At 45.2% G+C, this 19,647-nt stretch overlaps 1 protein-coding gene across 2 annotated transcripts in view; it reads left to right on the top strand.

The window, feature by feature from the left end:
- The first annotated feature begins 6,174 nt into the window (after positions 1-6,174).
- LOC118111473 (IQ motif and SEC7 domain-containing protein 2) overlaps positions 6,175-19,647 on the top strand; it is a 30,660-nt gene continuing 17,187 nt past the window's right edge. For both annotated transcript variants that reach the window (XM_035160104.2, XM_035160105.2), the window contains exons 1-2: positions 6,175-6,303; positions 12,200-14,258. In XM_035160104.2, the coding sequence (XP_035015995.1) occupies positions 13,522-14,258 (737 nt within the window). In that variant the 5' untranslated portion in view covers positions 6,175-6,303; positions 12,200-13,521. The remainder of the gene's footprint in view (positions 6,304-12,199; positions 14,259-19,647) is intronic.

Here is a 19,647-nt window from a genome sequence, read left to right on the forward strand (position 1 = left end):
TTTAGTATATTTGATTTTGTATCTGTATGTTGCTGCTTCCTTTTGACTTTAGGACGTCAGAATCTCCTCCTCTCCTCCTCCTCTCCTCTCCTCCTCTCCTCTCCTCCTCTCCTCCTCCTCCTCTCCTCTCCTCCTCTCTCTCCTCCTCTCTCCTCTCCTCTCCTCTCCCTCCCCCTCCCCTCCTCTCCTCTCCTCTCCTCTCTCCTCTCCTCCTCCTCTCCTCCCTCTCCCTCTCCTCTCCTCTCCCTCTCCTCTCCTCCTCTCCTCTCCTCCTCTCCTCCTCTCCTCTCCCTCCTCCTCTCCTCTCCTCTCCTCTCCTCTCCCTCCTCTCCTCTCCTCCTCTCTCCTCTCCTCTCCTCTCCTCTCCTCCCCTCTCCTCACAGATTATGGATCTCCGACACCAGGAGGATAATTAACCTGATTTATTCATCGACTCTGCTTCTCATTATCTCAGGAAACAGAAACATCCAACACATGAGGTCGTTTCCTTCTTTCTGCTCAGTTTTGTGCTTCATGCATCGTTTCAGATCTTTTTCATTTACATCAACTTGACATCAACATCCTGCAGAGATCAACAGGTGAGTTTCCTCTGTGGAGACTTTAAACTGTTAAACCACAGGTTACAGGTTCAAATGTTCCGTGTTTGGTCTTAGATACGTTTGGCGTCAATGATTTTGTGAAGTTATTGTGTTGATGAGCTCTGAAGTCAGAGTTGAAAACATGGAGGCTGCTCACATCTGTTGTGTTTACACACCTTAACTTTTCTTTATGATATTTACATAATAACGAAGAGCAAAGAAAACGTGTGAAAGACGGATGAGTCATTTAAAATGTGCACGTTGATCAGATGTTTTATTGTGTATTGGGTTCAATGAGCCTTTGGAGCTTGTGAGAGACAAAGTTCCATGTGACAGGTTTACATCAAAAGCTTATATTTAGAGCTGATTGTTAAATTAGATATATATAATAATATATATAACATTCACATTGATCCAGATTAAGCCTGTACAGGATGACTGCAGAACAAGTATTTACCATTTCATCTATAGTATATATAAGAACACGTTCATAAGTCAAAGCTCAGAGAAGAACCTGACATGATGAGAGAGCTCTACTGCCACCCTGTGTCTGAAACGAGTCACTGCATCAGTGGAACAGCCTCTGGTCCAGATCAATATAAACTATTATCAAGTTTCCTCTCAGGGTTTTGACTGACGTCACCACATCCTTTCCATTGGAAGGTTAATTTAATGTCGACGGTCGACCCGACGGAGAGACGTGAACACATTGAGCTGTGACTGGATCCACTCAGGAGAAGAAGAGGAGAAGCAGAAGCTCCTTTCTGGCTCTGGAAAACATATGAAGAAGCAATTTGTTGTTTCCACTGTGAGTTTAACTGAAACAGCAACTATGTTACTCCGGTAACCTTTGGACCTTTTATGATTTATGATTCATCTCAGAGCTCAAAACAGAAAAATCTGAGTTTACTCGATGTGGTTACATTTACTTCAGCTCATTTGAAGATGAGTTTAAAGATGAAGAGTGTTTTCAGTCTTTCCTTTTTTATGTAAACTGCAGGTTTACATTTCGTCCACTGGGGGGCAGCAGAGCTCAGAGCTGCTGGTTCAGTGTGTTTTGAAAAATGACGCCTGACGTTTCAGTGTTTTCATTGGAGGAGCAGAGTGTGGGAAGGACTCCGATGATTGGTTGGGAGGTGGGAGGAGAGCCAGAGGCAGCCAATCAGGTTACCTGCTCCTTTCTGGTTCTCCCTTTTTTATTTGCATCTGTTCCTCCGCTGCCTCATCATTTCCTCCTCCTCTTCTTCTTCTTCTTCTTCTTCTTCTTCTTCTTCTCCTCCTCTCTCTTTAATATCTTCATCTTCTCCTCCACATTCTTTGATCTTCTTCCTCTCCTCCTTTATCCTCTCCTTTCTTCCTCTTCTTCTTTCACTTGCTGTGTTTTTTCCTCCTCTCTTTAATCTCTTCTTCTTCTTCAGTGTCAGAAACAATCTAACGACAATACACTTGAACATTAGTCATCCACCATAAACCCCAGTTCTTTATGATACTGTGACTTCATTCAGCTTTACACTGTACAGGTGCTGTATATACTGTACATTATACAGAGGCAGTACTCTGTCATACCATTCATCTACCTGGTGTATATATATATATAAATGTACTCTTTGATATGATTCACCACCTCATGTGTATAAGTAACTGAACGTTAACGACCTGCTGCCAGAACCACAGTCAAACCTCTAACTCACTTAAAGGAGCTGGATGAAAAACGTCAGATATAAAACAAGCAGATTTTAAGTTTTTTTGAGTCAGTAACATTTTCATGGCCGTTTAAAACACGAATTTCCTGAAAACACGACGTATTTATTTGTTGAAATTGAAGATGGTGATATTCTGTATGTCGGCTGTACATAGATGTGTGATCGTGCTGCTCCCACACAACTCCACAGCCCACTCACTGATCCCAGATCAGAGGTGGAGCCGCATTAACCAGAAGTAGAGAAGTGATGGACACACACACACACACACACACACACACACACACACACACACACACACACACACACACACACACACACACGCCCCTTTACACTTAAATTAGTAGGAGGGATAATCACAGTGTTGATCTGTTTCTGCTCCTTCACGTCCCTGAAGAGAATCACAAGAAATACACAAACACATTACACACCTACACAAGCAGCAATACGCTTTACATCACACACACACACACACACACACACACACACACACACACACACACACACGCCTCGTCCTCCCACATATCGCTCTAACTAATTATACTTTGCTGAACTCTTCTGTTATAAATATGTGCAGAGGAGCAGCTCTGAGTTACTGAAGCTGATGATGATGATGATGATGATGATGATGATGATGATGATGATGATGATGATGATGATGATGATGATGATGATGATGATGATGATAAAAGTGAATCTTGTAATAATCTGATTAGTGAATCTGTCGCTGCGGTCGAGGGTAAGAACGTTCTGATCAATGTCGCTCATGCACTCGACTGTCGCTACGATTTCAAGATTCCACAGACACGTAAAGAATTTAAATAAATACAGTTGACGGTATAACATCATAACTGTTAAACGTTGCTAAACTACGTTCTTTTAAAAAGTGGATTTCTCCTCCTTATTCAAGAGCAGAACTTATTGATTAGAGGCTCAGAGACGCTTTCACTCAAAACTCTGCTTGTGCTTGAACTCAGATTTGTCCGGCTTCAGTTTTTCTCTTCAAGCTGCTTCTCTGTGATTTCTCCTCCTCTCTGTGATTTCTCCTCCTCTCTCTGATTTCTCCTCCTCTCTGTGATTTCTCCTCCTCTCTCTGATTTCTCCTCCTCTCTGTGATTTCTCCTCCTCTCTCTGATTTCTCCTCCTCTCTGTGATTTCTCCTCCTCTCTCTGATTTCTCCTCCTCTCTCTGATTTCTCCTCCTCTCTGTGATTTCTCCTCCTCTCTGTGATTTCTCCTCCTCTCTCTGATTTCTCCTCCTCTCTCTGATTTCTCCTCCTCTCTGTGATTTCTCCTCCTCTCTCTGATTTCTCCTCCTCTCTGTGATTTCTCCTCCTCTCTCTGATTTCTCCTCCTCTCTCTGATTTCTCCTCCTCTCTGTGATTTCTCCTCCTCTCTCTGATTTCTCCTCCTCTCTCTGATTTCTCCTCCTCTCTCTGATTTCTCCTCCTCTCTGTGATTTCTCCTCCTCTCTGTGATTTCTCCTCCTGTCAGCAGTGATGGAGTTTTCCGAACGGCGTCTCCTTCCTGTCGAGGTGGTGATTCGGTCTCTACTCCTTGTTACCATGACGACAGGTGCCTGTGGACCCAGAGGTCATGACCTCAGGCGACAGGACGACGGTTCAATGTTTGTATTGTGTTTGAAAAGTCTCAGGAAGTGTTGGTGAAGCTTCGTGTTGTGACGGTCGTGCGTCAGATGTTATTGATTCGTGTGGAGAAATATTCAGTTTCTAATCAGAGAGAGTGGGAGGAAGTCAGAGAACAGAGAGGAGAGAGGAGGAGGAGGAGGAGGAGGAGGAGGAGGAGGAGGAGGTTATGAAAAGATTCAAATATAGAAAAACAGAATTACAGTGAAGATAACTGAGCTGTTTCCACATCAATAACACAAACCACTGCTTTTTCACTTCGTAGGAAAACCAGAGTTTTACTGATTTTAATCTGAACTCATGTTTGTAAATGTAAATATCATGTTTGGATTTTCTGAATTATTCCTTATTAGAGCATCATTCCGCCTTCGCAATTTGTGGGTTTATATGATATATGAATATTTCACACATATATATATATCTATATATATAGATATATATATATATCTATATATAGTAGAAATAAAACAAACTGAATATGTCGAGGATGATATCTGCACCTGATGAGTCAGATAACATTAATAATAATAATATTAATAATTAAGTGTTTCACAGAAAAGGACAAATTTAAAAACGAAAACTTCTGAGACGACAAGCAAAATAAAACAAAGTCATTTGAATCTGAAACATGAAGAAACATTTAAAATACAAATCAACAGCTGATGTGAAACTAAAGGTTCAGTGATTCTTTGTGTCTGTGGCTCCAACATGGAGGCGACTGGGATTCTAGTTTCCTGGTGTGACATCATCACTGTGCGTCGAGCTTCTGCTCAATGTCAGAAACTAGAGCAGCCTCCTTCTGTTCTCTCTTTTCTCCTCCTCCTTCTCCTCTGTCTGCAGCCTGTTCCTCCTTCCTCCTCCGTATTCTCCCTGTGCTTGTGGTCAAAGGAGGGGAAGGAAGCAACTGAAGGAAAGGAGGAGAGAAAGAAAGGAGGAAAGGAGAACATATAAATAACAGGGAGGATGAGGAGAAAGTTGAGCAGGAGGAGGAGGGGCAGCAGGAGAAATAAGGTATAGGAGAAGGAAGAGGAGGTGTAGGAGGAGTAGCAGTAGGAGGAAGAGGTGGTGCAGAAAGAGGAGGTGTAGGAGGAGGAAGAGGAGGTGTGGGAGGCGAAAGAGGAGGTGTAGGAGGAGGTAGAGAAGATGTGGGATGATGAGGTGCAGGTGTAGGAAGAGCAGGTGTAGGAGGAGGAAGGTGAGATGCAGGAGGAGAAAGAGGAGGTGTAGGAAGAGGAGGAGAAAGAGGAGGTGTAGGAAGAGGAGGTGCAGGAGGAGGAAGAGTAGGTGCAGGAGGAGAAAGAGGAGGTGTAGAAGAGGAGGAGGAAGAGTGTAGGAAGAGGAGGTGCAGGAGGAGGAAGAGTAGGTGCAGGAGGAGGAAGAGGAGGTGCAGGAGGAGAAAGAGGAGGCAGGAGGAGGAAGAGGAGGTGCAGGAGGAGGAAGACGAGGTGTAGGAAGAGGAGGTGCAGGAGGAGGAAGAGGAGGTGTAGAAGAGGAAGGAAGAGGAGGTGCAGGAGTAGGAAGAGGAGGGTAGGAAGAGGAGGGGAGGAAGAGGAGGTGCAGGAGGAGAAAGAGGAGGTACAGGAGGAGGAAGAGGAGTTGTAGGCAGAGGAGGAGGAGGAGGTAGGAGGAGGAAGAGGAGGTGTAGGAAGAGGAGGTGCAGGAGGAGGAAGAGGAGGTGTAGGAAGAGGAAGAGGAGGTGTAGGAAAAGGAGGCAGGAGGAAAAGAGGAGGTGCAGGAGGAGGAAGAGGAGGTGTAGGAAGAGGAGGTGCAGGAGGTAGGAAGAGGAGGTGCAGGAGGAGGAAGAGGAGGTGCAGGAGGAGGAAGAGGAGGTGTAGGAAGAGGAGGTGCAGGAGGAGGAGGTGGGGGAGGAAGAGGAGGTGCAGGAGGAGGAAGAGGAGGTGTAGGAGGAGGAGGTGCAGGAAGAGGAGGTGCAGGAGGAGGCTGCTGCAGGTGCAGACACACAAGTGGCTGCAGGATGTTGATGAACAATGCCATCAAAGAGTAGATAAAAAGAATGACGTCTCACTCTGCTGCTGTTTTTAGAATCCTCACAGCTGCCCTCCTGTGATCGGAGGGTGTATATACTTGTTTATATTTATATTCATATATATATGGCATTATACCTATATATATATACTTATATATGCTTATATTTAAATATGTATGTATATAAGAGCGAGAGAGAGAGACAGAGCGAGAGAGAGCAGCTTTATAAAAGGAGCAGTGTGTAGAAGCCACAGAGTGATGGATCTTGTGGCACATAGAGGATCTTTGGAGGCTGCAGCCTCAGCTCCGATGACACAGACCGAGTGTGATGGAGATTTTTATTAATATTCATCATATTTCACAGCGGAGGACACAGGACGAGCTACAACCACAGGTGAACCACCATCAAAGCTTTAATCCCACAGACATGGCAGATCTGTGTGTGTGCGCATGTGTGTGTGTGTGTGTGTGTGTGAGTGTGTGTGTGTGTGTGTGTGTGTGTGTGAGTGTGCGTGAGCGTGTGTGCGTGTGCACAAGCTGTACTAAACCCCCAACGTTTCCCACAACACTGATGTTTGTGTGCGGTTGATCCTAATTATCGCTGTCAATTGATTGATTGACTGATGTCCCTGTGAACTCAGCCTGTGATCATCATCTTTTCTGATTCTGCTTCTTCAGGATCAGTTCAGTTTGATCCTGAATGTTTGATTCAGGTTTTCTCGTCATGGAAACTGTGAATCTGCTGTGATGTGTGATTCAGGCCTGTTTTACTGCTCAAGAGGTTTTTATCACATTTATCACACAAAACCGCCTCTGTTCTATAAATCACAGTCGACATATCAATAATACAAATCGTTCTTCAACCTCTGTTTGCCAACCTGTCACTTTACTGTATAATTACTTGTAGCTTGAATGAATCAAGACAAATGTGAGGGTGCTGTGGCTCAGGTGGCAAAGAAAGTTGCTTAAATTCAATCAAGCTGCACTAAATCACTCACACTCATTCATATCAGTTCCCTGTTTTCTGTCTGATATTAGTCGTCAAGATCCATAAATAATTATTAATGTTAAAGACAGGGATAATCTGCCCCCTGATCTGGATCCACACCAAAATGTAATAAGTTCTTTCTTGGCACATGTCCTGTCACCAAGTTTCGTGGAAATCCGTCACATAGTTTTTGTGCTGGGATCTGTCTTTGAGTTTCCAGGGAGCAGTTGTGAGGCTGGGTCTGTAAGATCCAGTAAGATTGGTTCAGGCTTGAAGATGCAGCGATGGACCCAGTGAAGGAGCTCAAGACTCTCGGGCTCTTGTTCTCGAGTGAGGGGACGATGGACCGCGAGATGGACAGGTGGGTGTCAGCGGTAATGCAGGAGTTGTAACAGACCGTCGTGGTGAAGAAGAAGCTGAGCCGCAAGTCGAAGCTTTCAAGTTATCGGTTGATCCACGTTCCAACCAGAAGGTCGGCGGCTCGAACCCCCCGCACACGCCAAAGTTCACCCGGGCAAGATGCTGAACCACGAATGGCCGCTCACAGATGTTAGATGCACTCATTGGAAGTCGCTTCGGATAAAAGCGTCAGTTAATGACACGTAACCTGTAATAATGACGTGAGCTCTGGGTAGTAGCCGATGGAACAAGGTCACAAATACAAGCGGCTGAACTAGTTTTCTCTGAGCTCAGCCCGAGAGACAAGGTGAGGAGTTCATCTTTCCTGTCACAAGAGGCCAGGTGAGGTGGTTCAGGCCTCGAGCTAGCCTCCTGCTCGCCTTCCGCTGGAGGTTTGCAGGGTTCGTCCAACCAGGCGGAGACGCAGAAGTAGTCCCTGAGCTTGCTGGAGAGACAACATATCCCATCAGGCCTGGGGACGCCTCAGGATCTCAGAGGAAGAGCTGGAAAGTGTGGATACCCTGAGAGATGTAAGACAATGGATGGACAAAGCAGATCGGACCAGTTTAGTTTCCATACTGGTGTTAGCGATCAGGTCTTGGTCATAATGAGGCCGATCATTAAATTCACTGTTTCAGTGTCATTGTAAAACTGTACAAAATTTTAATTGAGTTTTTAGTGGAAGTGAAACTTTAACTTAATGTTACCTCAGAAAAAACATCGTATTCTGATGAGTTTCATGAAGTTTAGCATAAGCAACAAATTACAATATAGGCAAGTCAACGGCTCGTGTTCTGTCAGGTTCAGTTGGGTTTGTACCTCGATTTCCCATCGTTCCATCTTCCACTGTCCTCTCTGTCTTGAGCGAATGAAACTAAACTAACCGGACCTGCTTGTGTTTCTTGAGGACATTTCGAGCTCTCGTCCGAAAGGCTCCTTCAGTTCTACCTGCCTGTCAAACACGACGACTCTCAACTCAGACCCACAGAGAGGAAACACCTGAAACCCTCGCTTTCAGCTCTTTGCCAGGTGCTCACTCTCACATTCAAACTGCTGAACGCTCATGCTATGGTCCATCGTGTTTTTACCGTCCTCGCAGTCACACCTCATAGTTTCAGCTGCATCGATGGAGTTTTCACTTGTGAGAACTTGTCCTTCACTCTTTAGTCTGTGTACCTGTCACTCGGAATCTGTTGCCAGTGAGATTGTGCTTTGTGTGTGTGCACATGCGTCCATGATTTAATTCTGTGGGAAACGTGAAGAGCTCGGACATTAGTCCAGTGACTGGTTGGTTTCACAGCTCGGTGGCTGGATGAAGACTTTAACATGAGCGTTACTGCTCGAGTGTTTCTGTGATCAGGTTATATACGTTCTTTTCTGTTATCGTATCATGAGAAGCACGTCAATATTATCTGTATCGGTTGAAACAAATGCATATCGATTCTACATAGTATTACACAATGTTACTGCAGTATTTTTAGCCTACTTCTAATCTACTCTTTTATCTATATTCCTGGGTTGAAGTTCCTCTGGGTGGTTTCTTGCATTAGAGCTTTTAGTTTTTATATTTTCCATCATTCATTTGAATCAGCGACATTAAAACGCAGCCTCATGAATTCCGGTGATTCCAGAGGAGTCTCTGTTCCTGAAACATGTCACAGTTACAGATGCAGACGCGAACATCCTGTGAGTCGTGTGTCATGTTTGTGGTCGTGCATGAAACCAGCGCTCGCTGCTGATGTGATTTCTGTGTTTGTGGCTGCGTGACAGTGCGTGTTTTCTCTCTCTGCTACCGACACACACTCTCCTCCATCCATCCATCCAGGCAGCCTGTCTGGACTCGACACCATTCTCCTTCCTCCGTCTCTTCTCCGTCCTCCTCCGCCTCTCCTCTCTACGGCCGAATAGCAGAGAAGAAAAATACACTATTTCAGCGAGAGAGAGAGAGAAAGAGAGAGAGAGAGAAAGAGAGAGAGAGAGAGAAAGAGAGAGAGAGAGAAAGAAGCGCTGCAGCAGTGGATCGTCAGACACAGAGGAATGATAATTAGAAAGAGATTGACTCGGCAACAAGAAGAAAAAGAAGGAGAAGGGGGAGGAAGAAGAGGAGGAGAGGAGCCGGGCCTGCAGCAGTGAGGCGAGCAGAGGAATACATGAGGAGAGAGAGAGAGACACACAGAGAGAGAGAGAGAGAGGAGTTGAATTGATCATATTCTGATCAACAACAGCAGAAACTGCGGAGCATCATCGGCAGCAGTTGTGTTTTTTTTTTCTGGGGGAGATGACGGTGACAGCAGCAGCAGGGGGGAGGAGAGAGAGAGAAAAATGTGAGCGGGGATCAATAATCCTTCTCCCTCCTCCTCCTCCTCCTCCTCCTCCTCCTCCTCCTCCTCTTCCACCACCTCCACCTTCATCCCTCCATCACCTCTGCAGGAGCCGCTGAATCCTGTGAGCCTCTGCTATTCCTTCATTTTTTCTGCAGGCTGCGTCGTGTCGTTTGAGTGTGTGTGTGTGTGTGTGTGTGTGTGTGTGTGTGTGTGTGTGTGTGTGTGTGTGTGCGTGTGCGTGCGTGATCGCGTGTGTGTGTGTGTGTGTCATGTATGTGTGCATTGCTGTCATGTAAGTGTGTCGGTTATATAGGCCATAAGGATTTTCATGTGTATGTGCCGACGTGTATGTGCATGTGCAGCCTGTGTTCACTGATCAGAGTGTGATGCATGTCTGAATGTGTTTCATGTGTATGTACGTGAAATTGGACTGAGTGTGTGTGTGTGTGTGTGTGTGTGTGTGTGTGTGTGTGTGTGTGTGTGTGTGTGTGTGTGTGTGTGTGTGTGTGTGTGTGTGTGTGTGTGACAGATAACACGACTGTAAAATTGGCCAATTAAAATAGTCCTGCTGCTGTTAAATTAGACTGAAATTATATAAAAGATCATAAGACAAAAACTGGTTTTAAACGTGGACACAGTGACTCAGTGTGATTATAAATCAGACTCCATGCGAAGCCTGAAGATTTATTTTAACCCAGAAAATGTAAATATGTTGAACAATAAATTACTGATTTCTATAAACGCATTTTCTCATCGGATGAGCTCGTATCTAAGTTTACAGGTCACATGTCTCTTGTGATTTCCAGTTTTGATCATAAAAGTTCATTGTTGATGAAAACAGTTGTGCTTGTCACGTTCTTCGTTAATCTATGACGTCTGAATCTTTGTCCACCAGAGGGCAGCACAAACAAGAAGTGCACGCTGCGTTAACATATATCAGCAGCTTTTATCTTGGTGTGTTGAAACTGTTGGAAAACAGTTTATAATTGAATCATAAATTTGAAGTGACGTTTGTGTCACAGTGTGATACCGGCTCCCTCTCTTTTATCTCTGTGTTTGGTCTCCACCACCTCCTGAGGGGAAACACCAGGCAGCAGCTAAACGTTCCACTGCGATCACCAGCTGCTCTTTAGCTGTGTCTGAGGACAGGAAGTGGACACCGGGTATTACGGCTCTTCTCTGGAAACAGCTGCTTCCAACAATGAGCTGAAACTTGCTCTAGAGTCAAAGTGACGATGTGTCGGTTCTGTTCCAGGAGAAACAACATTTAATTAGAAATACCACTGATATTTGTAACTGTGCTAATAACAAACAACAGTCGTGTGGTATCTTTGTTCAGACCTGCACTGAGGCTTGGACTTTGTTCTGAAACTTTCAGAATGGGCTGAATGTGAACTTTCAAATGTCTTAGTCAGCTGCTCTGGACTTTTACCGTAACTTTTCCTGCCATTTTCGGAAAAAATCAAAGCAACAAGTGTATTGGCGCGTTGACGCTAAACTGGAAAAGTCTTGACTGAACGGTCTCAGGCTGATGATTCAAACATTGACCTCCAGGGGGCGCCCTACATGATAATATAGAATCATTTTAAGAAGAAAATCATATTGAGACCAGTAAGTTAGTTTCTTGTTAGACAATATTTGTATCTGTTTTTACCTGCATACTCACTTATTTTCGAGAGAGAGAAATAGAAATATATATATATATGTATATATATATATATACATATATATATATGCTGGTCAGTTAGTGAGTCATGAATAATTGAATGTGCTTAATGGAAAACGATATAAAAACTGAAACTGTTCAGCCGCTTTGCAACAGAGACCAAATAGCTTGACGTGTGTGTGTGTGTGTGTGTGTGTGTGTGTGTGTGTGTGTGTGTGTGTGTGTGTGTGTGTGTGTGTGTGTGTGTGTGTGTGTGTGTGTGTGTGTGTGTGTGTGCGTGTGTGTGTGCGTGTGTGTGTGTGGTGCAGTATGTTCAGTACGAACAGACAATATATATTATGCATATTATACATAAGCCAGAAATCCTTTCAGCGGGTGTCAGTAAATATCTTCTTTCTAGTTTGTGGCAGAAATTAAAGATGAGTCCAGTTTGAATTCATTTAACCTGAAATTCCAACACACATTGTTTCCTAATGGTGTCTAATGGATGTCATCAGCTAGTTAGACAGACGTGCCACTTTTCTTTTGGAAACTCTTTAATTTGAGATTGGTTTCAGATACCGAGCACGTCTCCAAGCAGCCTGGCTGCTGATTTGTGACCGGACGACTCCGGCTTCCTACATTTGGTTTTGACTTTTAAATGTTAATGCACGTGACTTTTGCACAGGTTTGAGTTCATAGATACAAAAAGAGATGGAAAAGAAAGACAGAGGAGAGATAGTGACAGGCTGATGGTGAAAAGAAAAGTAAATGAATGAAAGATGAAAAAATGGCAAGAAAGATGCGATGCTCTAAGAAACAACTTTGTCTTGATTTGATGTTTCCTGTTGACTCTCGTCCTTTCAAACCTTCCGTCCTCTCATCCAAACTGTTCTTTCTCTTCTTTTTCATGTGATGGATGGACGACATGAAGAAGGATCCAGAAGTGCCATCCAACGGGATGATAATGATGTTCCATCCCAAATGTTTCACGGCACCCAGGGAGGAGACATGAGATTCAACCCTTGCTGGACGCTGACAGAGCGACTGCAGGAAGACTGGAGTCCTGCAGGTGAACCCATGGACCAGGAAGAGGTCAACGTGTCGTCTTCTATGTCTTTCAGAAGATGATCTTCAACGTTTAACACTTTCAGTTTGTGGAGCTTTGCATTTTGTTGATATCTTGATGTTTGGTTCCAGACTGTTTTGATGATGGAGAGGATCTGAACTGAACTGAGCTTAATTTACTTATTTCCCCTGCTCAGAAAACTCCCGACTGTTTGATTTGAGATTTTACTTCAGGAGTTTTGATCCCAGGATTTAAAATAATGTTCTGCAGGGAAGCAAGTGATTAGTCATCTAGTTTGGGAGTTTTCATGTGGTGGAGCAGACTCTGGTTCTGCTGCAGTGATAAGAAAAAACACTTGGATTGGATTGTGGAAGAGAAATATATCACTTGTACTTCTCGTGTTGGACAATCTACAGTTGCTCAGCAATGATAATGTCCTACATCGTTGATCCAGAGGGACAAATCAAATCTCTATCAGCTATGGTCTCCACTCCTGCTCCTGGGAAACCGATGCTCTGATCTTCTGCATGGAGCGCAGGGAGGGGATACAACTGAGTTACTAACACACAAAGACAGACTTTCTGACTGTGGGAGGAGGAAAAACAATCTCTATGTCCTAGAAGTTTGTTCTGTTTTATTACCGCCATGGGTCGAAGCCCAGCAGGAACATCTGACTGAACCAGGGAATGGTTGACGACTCGATAAAGCTCTCCGCCTGGAGCTCACCAGGACAAGGTCCATCTTGATATTCAAAGCAGCAGTCGAAGAAGAAAAAGTCCTCTCCCCCCCACTTACCTCTGGTGGGGGGGAGGGTGAAGGGTATTTTAGTTTTTAGGGTGTAGGCCTTAGGGCCATAGGGTGTAGTTTAGTAGTTATTTAGACTTTAGGTTTTAGTTTGTAGACTAGACTTTAGAGTAGTAAGTATTTCTGCTCTGGGTCTAAATAACAGTTTAGGTGGAGGTTCTCTGTTGTGTTGAGGCTTCCACTCAGTGTTTAGTCAGTTGAGCTTCTTTTCTTTTATTCTCTACTAACCCCCGGGTATCAAACTCTCAGCGAGTTAGCCTTTGGCTCTGCACCAGCTGTGGCTGTTACTCAGGCAGCATTTCATCGAGTGCAGCAGTTTAGCATTTAGCCTCAGAGCTCGCTGTATCTAACCAACTGTAACATCCGACAGTCTTTAGCTAATCATGGATGCTAACCAGGGCCCCGGCCAGGGCAGCCCAGAAAGCCCCAACCGGGCCGTGGAGTACCTCCTGGAACTCAACAACATTATCGAGAGCCAGCAGAAGCTTCTAGAAACCCAGCGGCGCCGAATCGAGGAGCTGGAGGTCCAACTGGACCGGCTCAGCCAGGAGAACAAGGACCTGCGTCTGGACCGGCAACCTGTCGTTCCTCCTCCACCTGCTCCTCCTGAGCCTCCGCTCCCTCCTCCTCCACCGCCACCTCCGCCCACTCAGACCACATCAGTGTCTCTTTCCAAGAACCACCACTACCACCACAACAGCCAACACCAAACTCCTCCCCAGCCCCCTACCTCCATCTCCCTCCACCACAGCCACCACCACCACCAGCATCATCATCAGCAGTACCACCACCACTCCTCCACCCACCATTCCTACAACAGCACCAACAGCACCAGTGCGACTGCTATCCCGGTTCCCGCTCCAGCTTCAGCCCCAGCCTCCATAACGATCCCAGCCCAAATGCCAGCTCCGATCTCTTCCCCAGCCCCGGCTCCACCTCCCCCTCCTCCAATCCCACCTAGGGATCAGCCGCGGGCCCACAGCCGGCTGTCCCGAGCGTCCTCCACCAGCACCGGCACCAACACCAACTTTGTAGAGAAAGAGAAAGAGAGGATCGAGCACCTGCACAAAGTCAACGCCTCCAACAACCACCACGCCAACACTCTCCACCATCACAAAACGTAAGTTAGAGTTTAAGGTATAATTACTACAACCAAAGCCAAAGGCGGCACGAGTGGATCTCAGAAGTGGGTTGAAATGAACAAATTAAAAATCTCCTGCAGATGCACTTTGCTCCATAGTAATGAAATAGCTCTGTTGGTGCATTCAAATGCCTCTAATGTGCAGTTTAAGCCTCTAAATCTGGAATAAAACATCATTGAGCTGCTGTAGGACATTAGTGTTAATATGACTACATTTCCAAACTCGAGCAGCCTGTCATCCCACTGTCTGCTTTTCCAAAACTCGTGTTAATCTTTGACTTTGATTGCTACTAACTTTGCAGCTTCTCTCATGCAGGTTTTGTGCAAACCTAGAAATAGTTGCTTGTTTGCTGAATCCGACCAGGAAACATCTTTTTGCTTGATTTTCTTTTTCCATTGGCAAGAGGTGTTTTGTTGAACAGGAGCGAGTTGAAGTCTTTGTTTCTTCGGAGGCGAGGGTGCAGCTGATGCCCCTGTGCATTCTTTCTGTTCGGATGCGATCGGTGGCTGTACAGGGTTGATAAATATTCATTCTTTTATCAGCTAATAGGGCTACAGAGTGGAAGGTTGTAGCGGTAATTTACAGACTGCAGGAGAGCAGGAGTGCGAGAGACTCCAGAGACAGACGAACTAAACGACTACAGCATCTCTAACACTGATAATTGGTGGAGCAAAGACTGAACAGTGTTAGGTAACAGATATTTCTGTCGAGCAGTCGAATTGTTTGTTCTCTATAAGACTATGAAGAAAAAACACGCTTTATGTTACAGTGAAGTGGTTTGTTGTACCGGTCACCATGGTAACCACGTACTAGGTAGCTTCGTCGCCTCCTCTTTCGTGGTTGGATTTATTTTGTTGTAATTTTGTTGCTCTGAATAAATTTTCGGTCTGTTCGCTGGCTGGAATTGGGTTTGTTGCCTGGCAACGCGATCTTAAGAGGATCCTATCTGGAAACGTTAAGAAGGACGGAGCCTCGCTGTGGCAGCGTCTTTGTGTACAGCGGCTGTGTCGCGCAACAGGATGCAGCGTTGCAGTTGTCCCATGCGTCGACCAGGCAGCTCCTCTGTAACCGGTCACAGAGCTGGCCATGGCGATTGCTGTTGCCAAGCAACCGTGGAAAACTGTTTGAAGGACGAAGCTCTCGCTAACAGTTGAAATGGTCTCAACCTCGATCTGTGCTTTGCGTGCTCGAACCTTTGCACAGCTCGTACCGCCGTGGTACCGCCGCCTCTCCTGCAAATACAGAACAGAAGTAGAGAAGCTCCCGACAGACCTGCAGGAACGAGGCTGGGGAAACGCAGTGATGACTCATGGAGACAGATTTAATAGTACTATTGCTTTGTCTTATAAGCTCTCATAAGTGCAGCCGAACAGTAAAGCAGATTGTGCACAGAGGTTCGCAGAGTGTGACTCAGACGTTCAGATTTCAGACGCATCAAAGTTCAGGCAGAAAATCCTCTAATCCCATGAGTCATGGGACGTTCAGGTGCAGCTGATATCATGAGAAGAAGCTGAACCCAAGCCGGCGACTGATGTAACAGGCGGAGAACAATGACGGCGTCTGACAGCAGCGAGGATAAGGCTGATTCGTTATGAAATCACACAGTTCTGTCAGATGCTTGCTGCCTTGTCAAGTGGCTGAGTGTGAGCCAGTAAATCCCACACTGCACTGGGGCAGATTATGGCACAGAGGCATGGCGGCATGTTGCAGAGCTGCCTACACTGGTTTCTGACTGATTTCTGATAGGTCATGATGCAGCAAAATGCAAAACACCCTCACACAGATTTATCTTGCAGCACCTCGGGCTAAAACTGAGAAAAAAAGAAGACTCACATATAAGGAAGCAGTTTTAACGTTTGGTCTGAAGAAGTGTTGTGAGCTGAGGCTGATGAATCTGACACGTAGATGTTTTAATACACAGGTTTCCAGCAGTTTTCATTCATGGTGCATTTTACACACTATTGACATGTTGCTGTTGTGCAACTGGTGTTAGGTATCAGAACCCAGACACGACCTGGAACTTTACTTACTGTCGGTGTCGGTGTTGTACTCACTACTGCAGTTCTGTCAAATTTACAAGTTAACAGTTTGTAATTCACATCCTGAGGTTTCATACTAAAACACGTTCTCTGTAAAGGTCTTTAGACACCAAGTCCGAATCTTTTGCAGGTTTAAAAGAACAATATGACGTCACCTTGTGTCAATCGTGTTTACGCACAAACTACGAAACCTTCATCCATCATTAAAGTTTAAAACAGGTTCGATTTACTGCATTTTTATGAATCTGTCAAAGTCCAGAGAGTTGTTTGTTGAGCTGTTAACGTCAACCACCAGTCAAAAAGTACTTAATCCAACGAGGAAATGAATCACCTGAAGGGGGCGCTGTAGTTGTCAATGTTTCACTTAATGCTTCATCATACATGAGGGCTCAGCTTCTTCTGTGTCAGGCTGCAGGCATCGTCTTGGTTAGTAACAAGTAGCCAATTAGTTTAAAGACTTAAGTTAAACTCAGGATTCAAAGTTATTCACACAAAGGTTAAAGGTTTTGTTGTCGGCAACAGGAACAGCACAATAAGATCCAGGCTCTACACAGAGCAGCCTGAGGGACGTTTTACCTGAAGTACACAGAATAAAATATGCAAAACGCTGATATGATCCTTGAACACTTTCATAAAAGATTCAAGGGTGAAACGGTGAGTTCACCGTCCTGAGGCCCAGTGTTTCAGAGCAGAGACACACAAGTACAAGACATCATGTTTCTGTGTGTTCACCGGATACCTGAGGGTTTAACAACACACTGACACATGTGGCCTGTAAACACAAGCTCCTCCTCCACTGCAACTGATGATTAGTTTTCTGTGTGAGTCACCAAAGGTAATATCACACACAATGTGACGGTGCCACAACCAGGATTAGAGAAAGAGAGAGAGAGAGAGAGGGAGAGAGAGAGCGAGAGAGGTTATTTTACTGTGTGGGTGTGGAGGAGTCAACAGAGTCGGATCTGAAGGATTCAGATGTAAGAAAAGAGCAAAGATCCCTCGTTTCTTTCTTTCTCAGGGGAATTAGCTTTGTCTTCTGTCTCCGCAGTGACGCCACCCGGTGGCCGGGCGCACGATGCTTTCGGGTTGTGCGTCCGTACGTCTCATTTTGTGAACTCAGTATCTCAATTCTGCCGTCGGGAACTTATTCACGTTTTGTCCCTTGGACTAAAAAATCCACTGATTAGATTTCAGAGGTCAAAGGTCAACGTGTATTTTTCTGTCTCCCTCTCTCTGTCTCTCTCTTACTCTTGCTCTCTGTCTCTGTCTCTGTCTCTCTCTCTCTTACTCTCTTACTCTCTTACTCTCTTCGCCCCCCCCCTCTCTGACCCTGTTTTTGTAAACAGCTGATGACGATAACAGGAGAGTAAATGAGCTCGGTCAGCACCACTGTGGAACCAGGTGTGTGTGTGTGTGTGTGTGTGTGTGTGTGTGTGTGTGTGTGTGTGTGTGTGTGTGTGTGTGTGTTAAAACCACTTCATCAGCGCTGACTGTCATGAAACTCCTGAGCTCGACATGTTTCCACCAGTGAAACAGCTCAGACCATAAACTCACAGCTTTTCTTAATGAGCTCGGCTCATACGAACATGCACTGTATGTTCTCAGCAAACTCCCGAATGTGTTGTAGCTTCTACTTTTATTAAAGTCTGGTCAGCTCATTAAATATGAATCTTACCGTTCGGCACTGAGCGTGAACAAGGGAGGCAGTAGAAGTACGGCTCCTTAGTAAAGTAGCAGTAACAAAAAAGTAGATTTACTTCTTAAAATCATTGTTTTATGACATCAGAAAATGAAAAGCTTCCTCGGTGAGTGGAATATATACAGATGTTCAAACAGATGTTTTAACTACAGCCACGTTGCAACATTCATTGAAAATATTGAAAGTACAACACGTGACGATTGCAGCACCTGAGGTTGATGTAGTGACGTCAAGATGAAGCTGTTACCGACAGTCGGGCTTCATCACTATTACCCTGTTGTTTGAAACGTTTTCCAACTAAAACAATCATTTTCCACAAAAACGTTTTGGCTCCGTATCAGTTTTAATCCGCGTCCATACTAACACGCATATCACATGACCACTGACACTGACCTGAGCACTGAGCGAACACGTCACATGTCATCTGGTCTCCTCCACATGTAAACAGTTGTGTCATCGTACAATAAAGAAGACAACAGGGTCAGAAAGTCTTTGATTCTCCACGCTGTCACGTGACAGGAGACGAGTCATGACTGAAAAGAACCAATCACAAGAGGTTTGAGCGTCATCGTTTGCAAACATCTCAGTTTGTGTTCGTCCAGAATAAAACGCAGCTCCGGACTTTTCAAACTAAAACTGGACCAGCAGCTTTTACACACTTCTCTATTTTAGCTTCATCTGGAGCTGTGTGTGTGTGTGTGTGTGTGTGTGTGTGTGTGTGTGTGTGTGTGTGTGTGTGTGTGTGTGTGTGTGTGTGTGTGTGTGTATATATATGAGATCATATCAGTCTTGTTCATTGTTGGTGTAATCATCAGCTGACCTGGATGTCAAGGCTCACACACACAAACACACAGACACACACACACACACACACACACACACACACACACACTCGATTCGTAAATCGTGCACAGCGTCACATATCCCCCCCCCCCTCCTCTGTCATTCCGTCTGTCTGTTAAATTTGGCAACATGAAAATGAGACATGGAGCCGGCTGGTGTTGGTGAAGGTGGCGGTGGGGGTGGGAGGAGAGTTGGGGGGGTGCAGGAGGAGGGATAAATGCTGCGCTGTCATGGCAACAGCACGGTAGGCTGAGGAGGAGGAGGAGGAGGAGGAGGAGGCGGAGGAGGAGGCGGGTTCATAACGGCACGAACACTCTGCTGCAGCTCGTCCATCCACAGACGTGTTCACGCTCCAAGCTGATTGGCTCTGATCAGCAATGACATCACAGACTGAGGCCGAGAGCGTCCAACTGCAGACCTCGCATCTGGGGACCCCAGGTCTGAGAGCCAATGGGATTAGAGTGTGTTAAATTTAGTTTTAGGTGAAGTAAAAATAAATCAAACAGGAAAATGTTGAGAGATTTTCATCTTCAGTCTTCAAACAGACATTTGTCAGTGGAGTCGTTCTTCGGTGACAAACTGAATCAGGTCCGAGCGTCGGATCTCAGTCACGAGTCGTGAGCACGAAGCAGGAAGTTATAGAATAGAAACACTGGAACCTCCTGATGATTTGATGATATTATAGGTTCATATTTGTGGCTGTTTGGTTTAGTGTCCGAGACCCAAACCTGCCAAACTATTATCATAGACACAGAAAAGTTTATGACTGTCTCATAAGCTTTTCCT

This window comes from Hippoglossus stenolepis, chromosome 6, assembly GCF_022539355.2.
Source record: "Hippoglossus stenolepis isolate QCI-W04-F060 chromosome 6, HSTE1.2, whole genome shotgun sequence".
NCBI lineage: Eukaryota > Metazoa > Chordata > Actinopteri > Pleuronectiformes > Pleuronectidae > Hippoglossus > Hippoglossus stenolepis.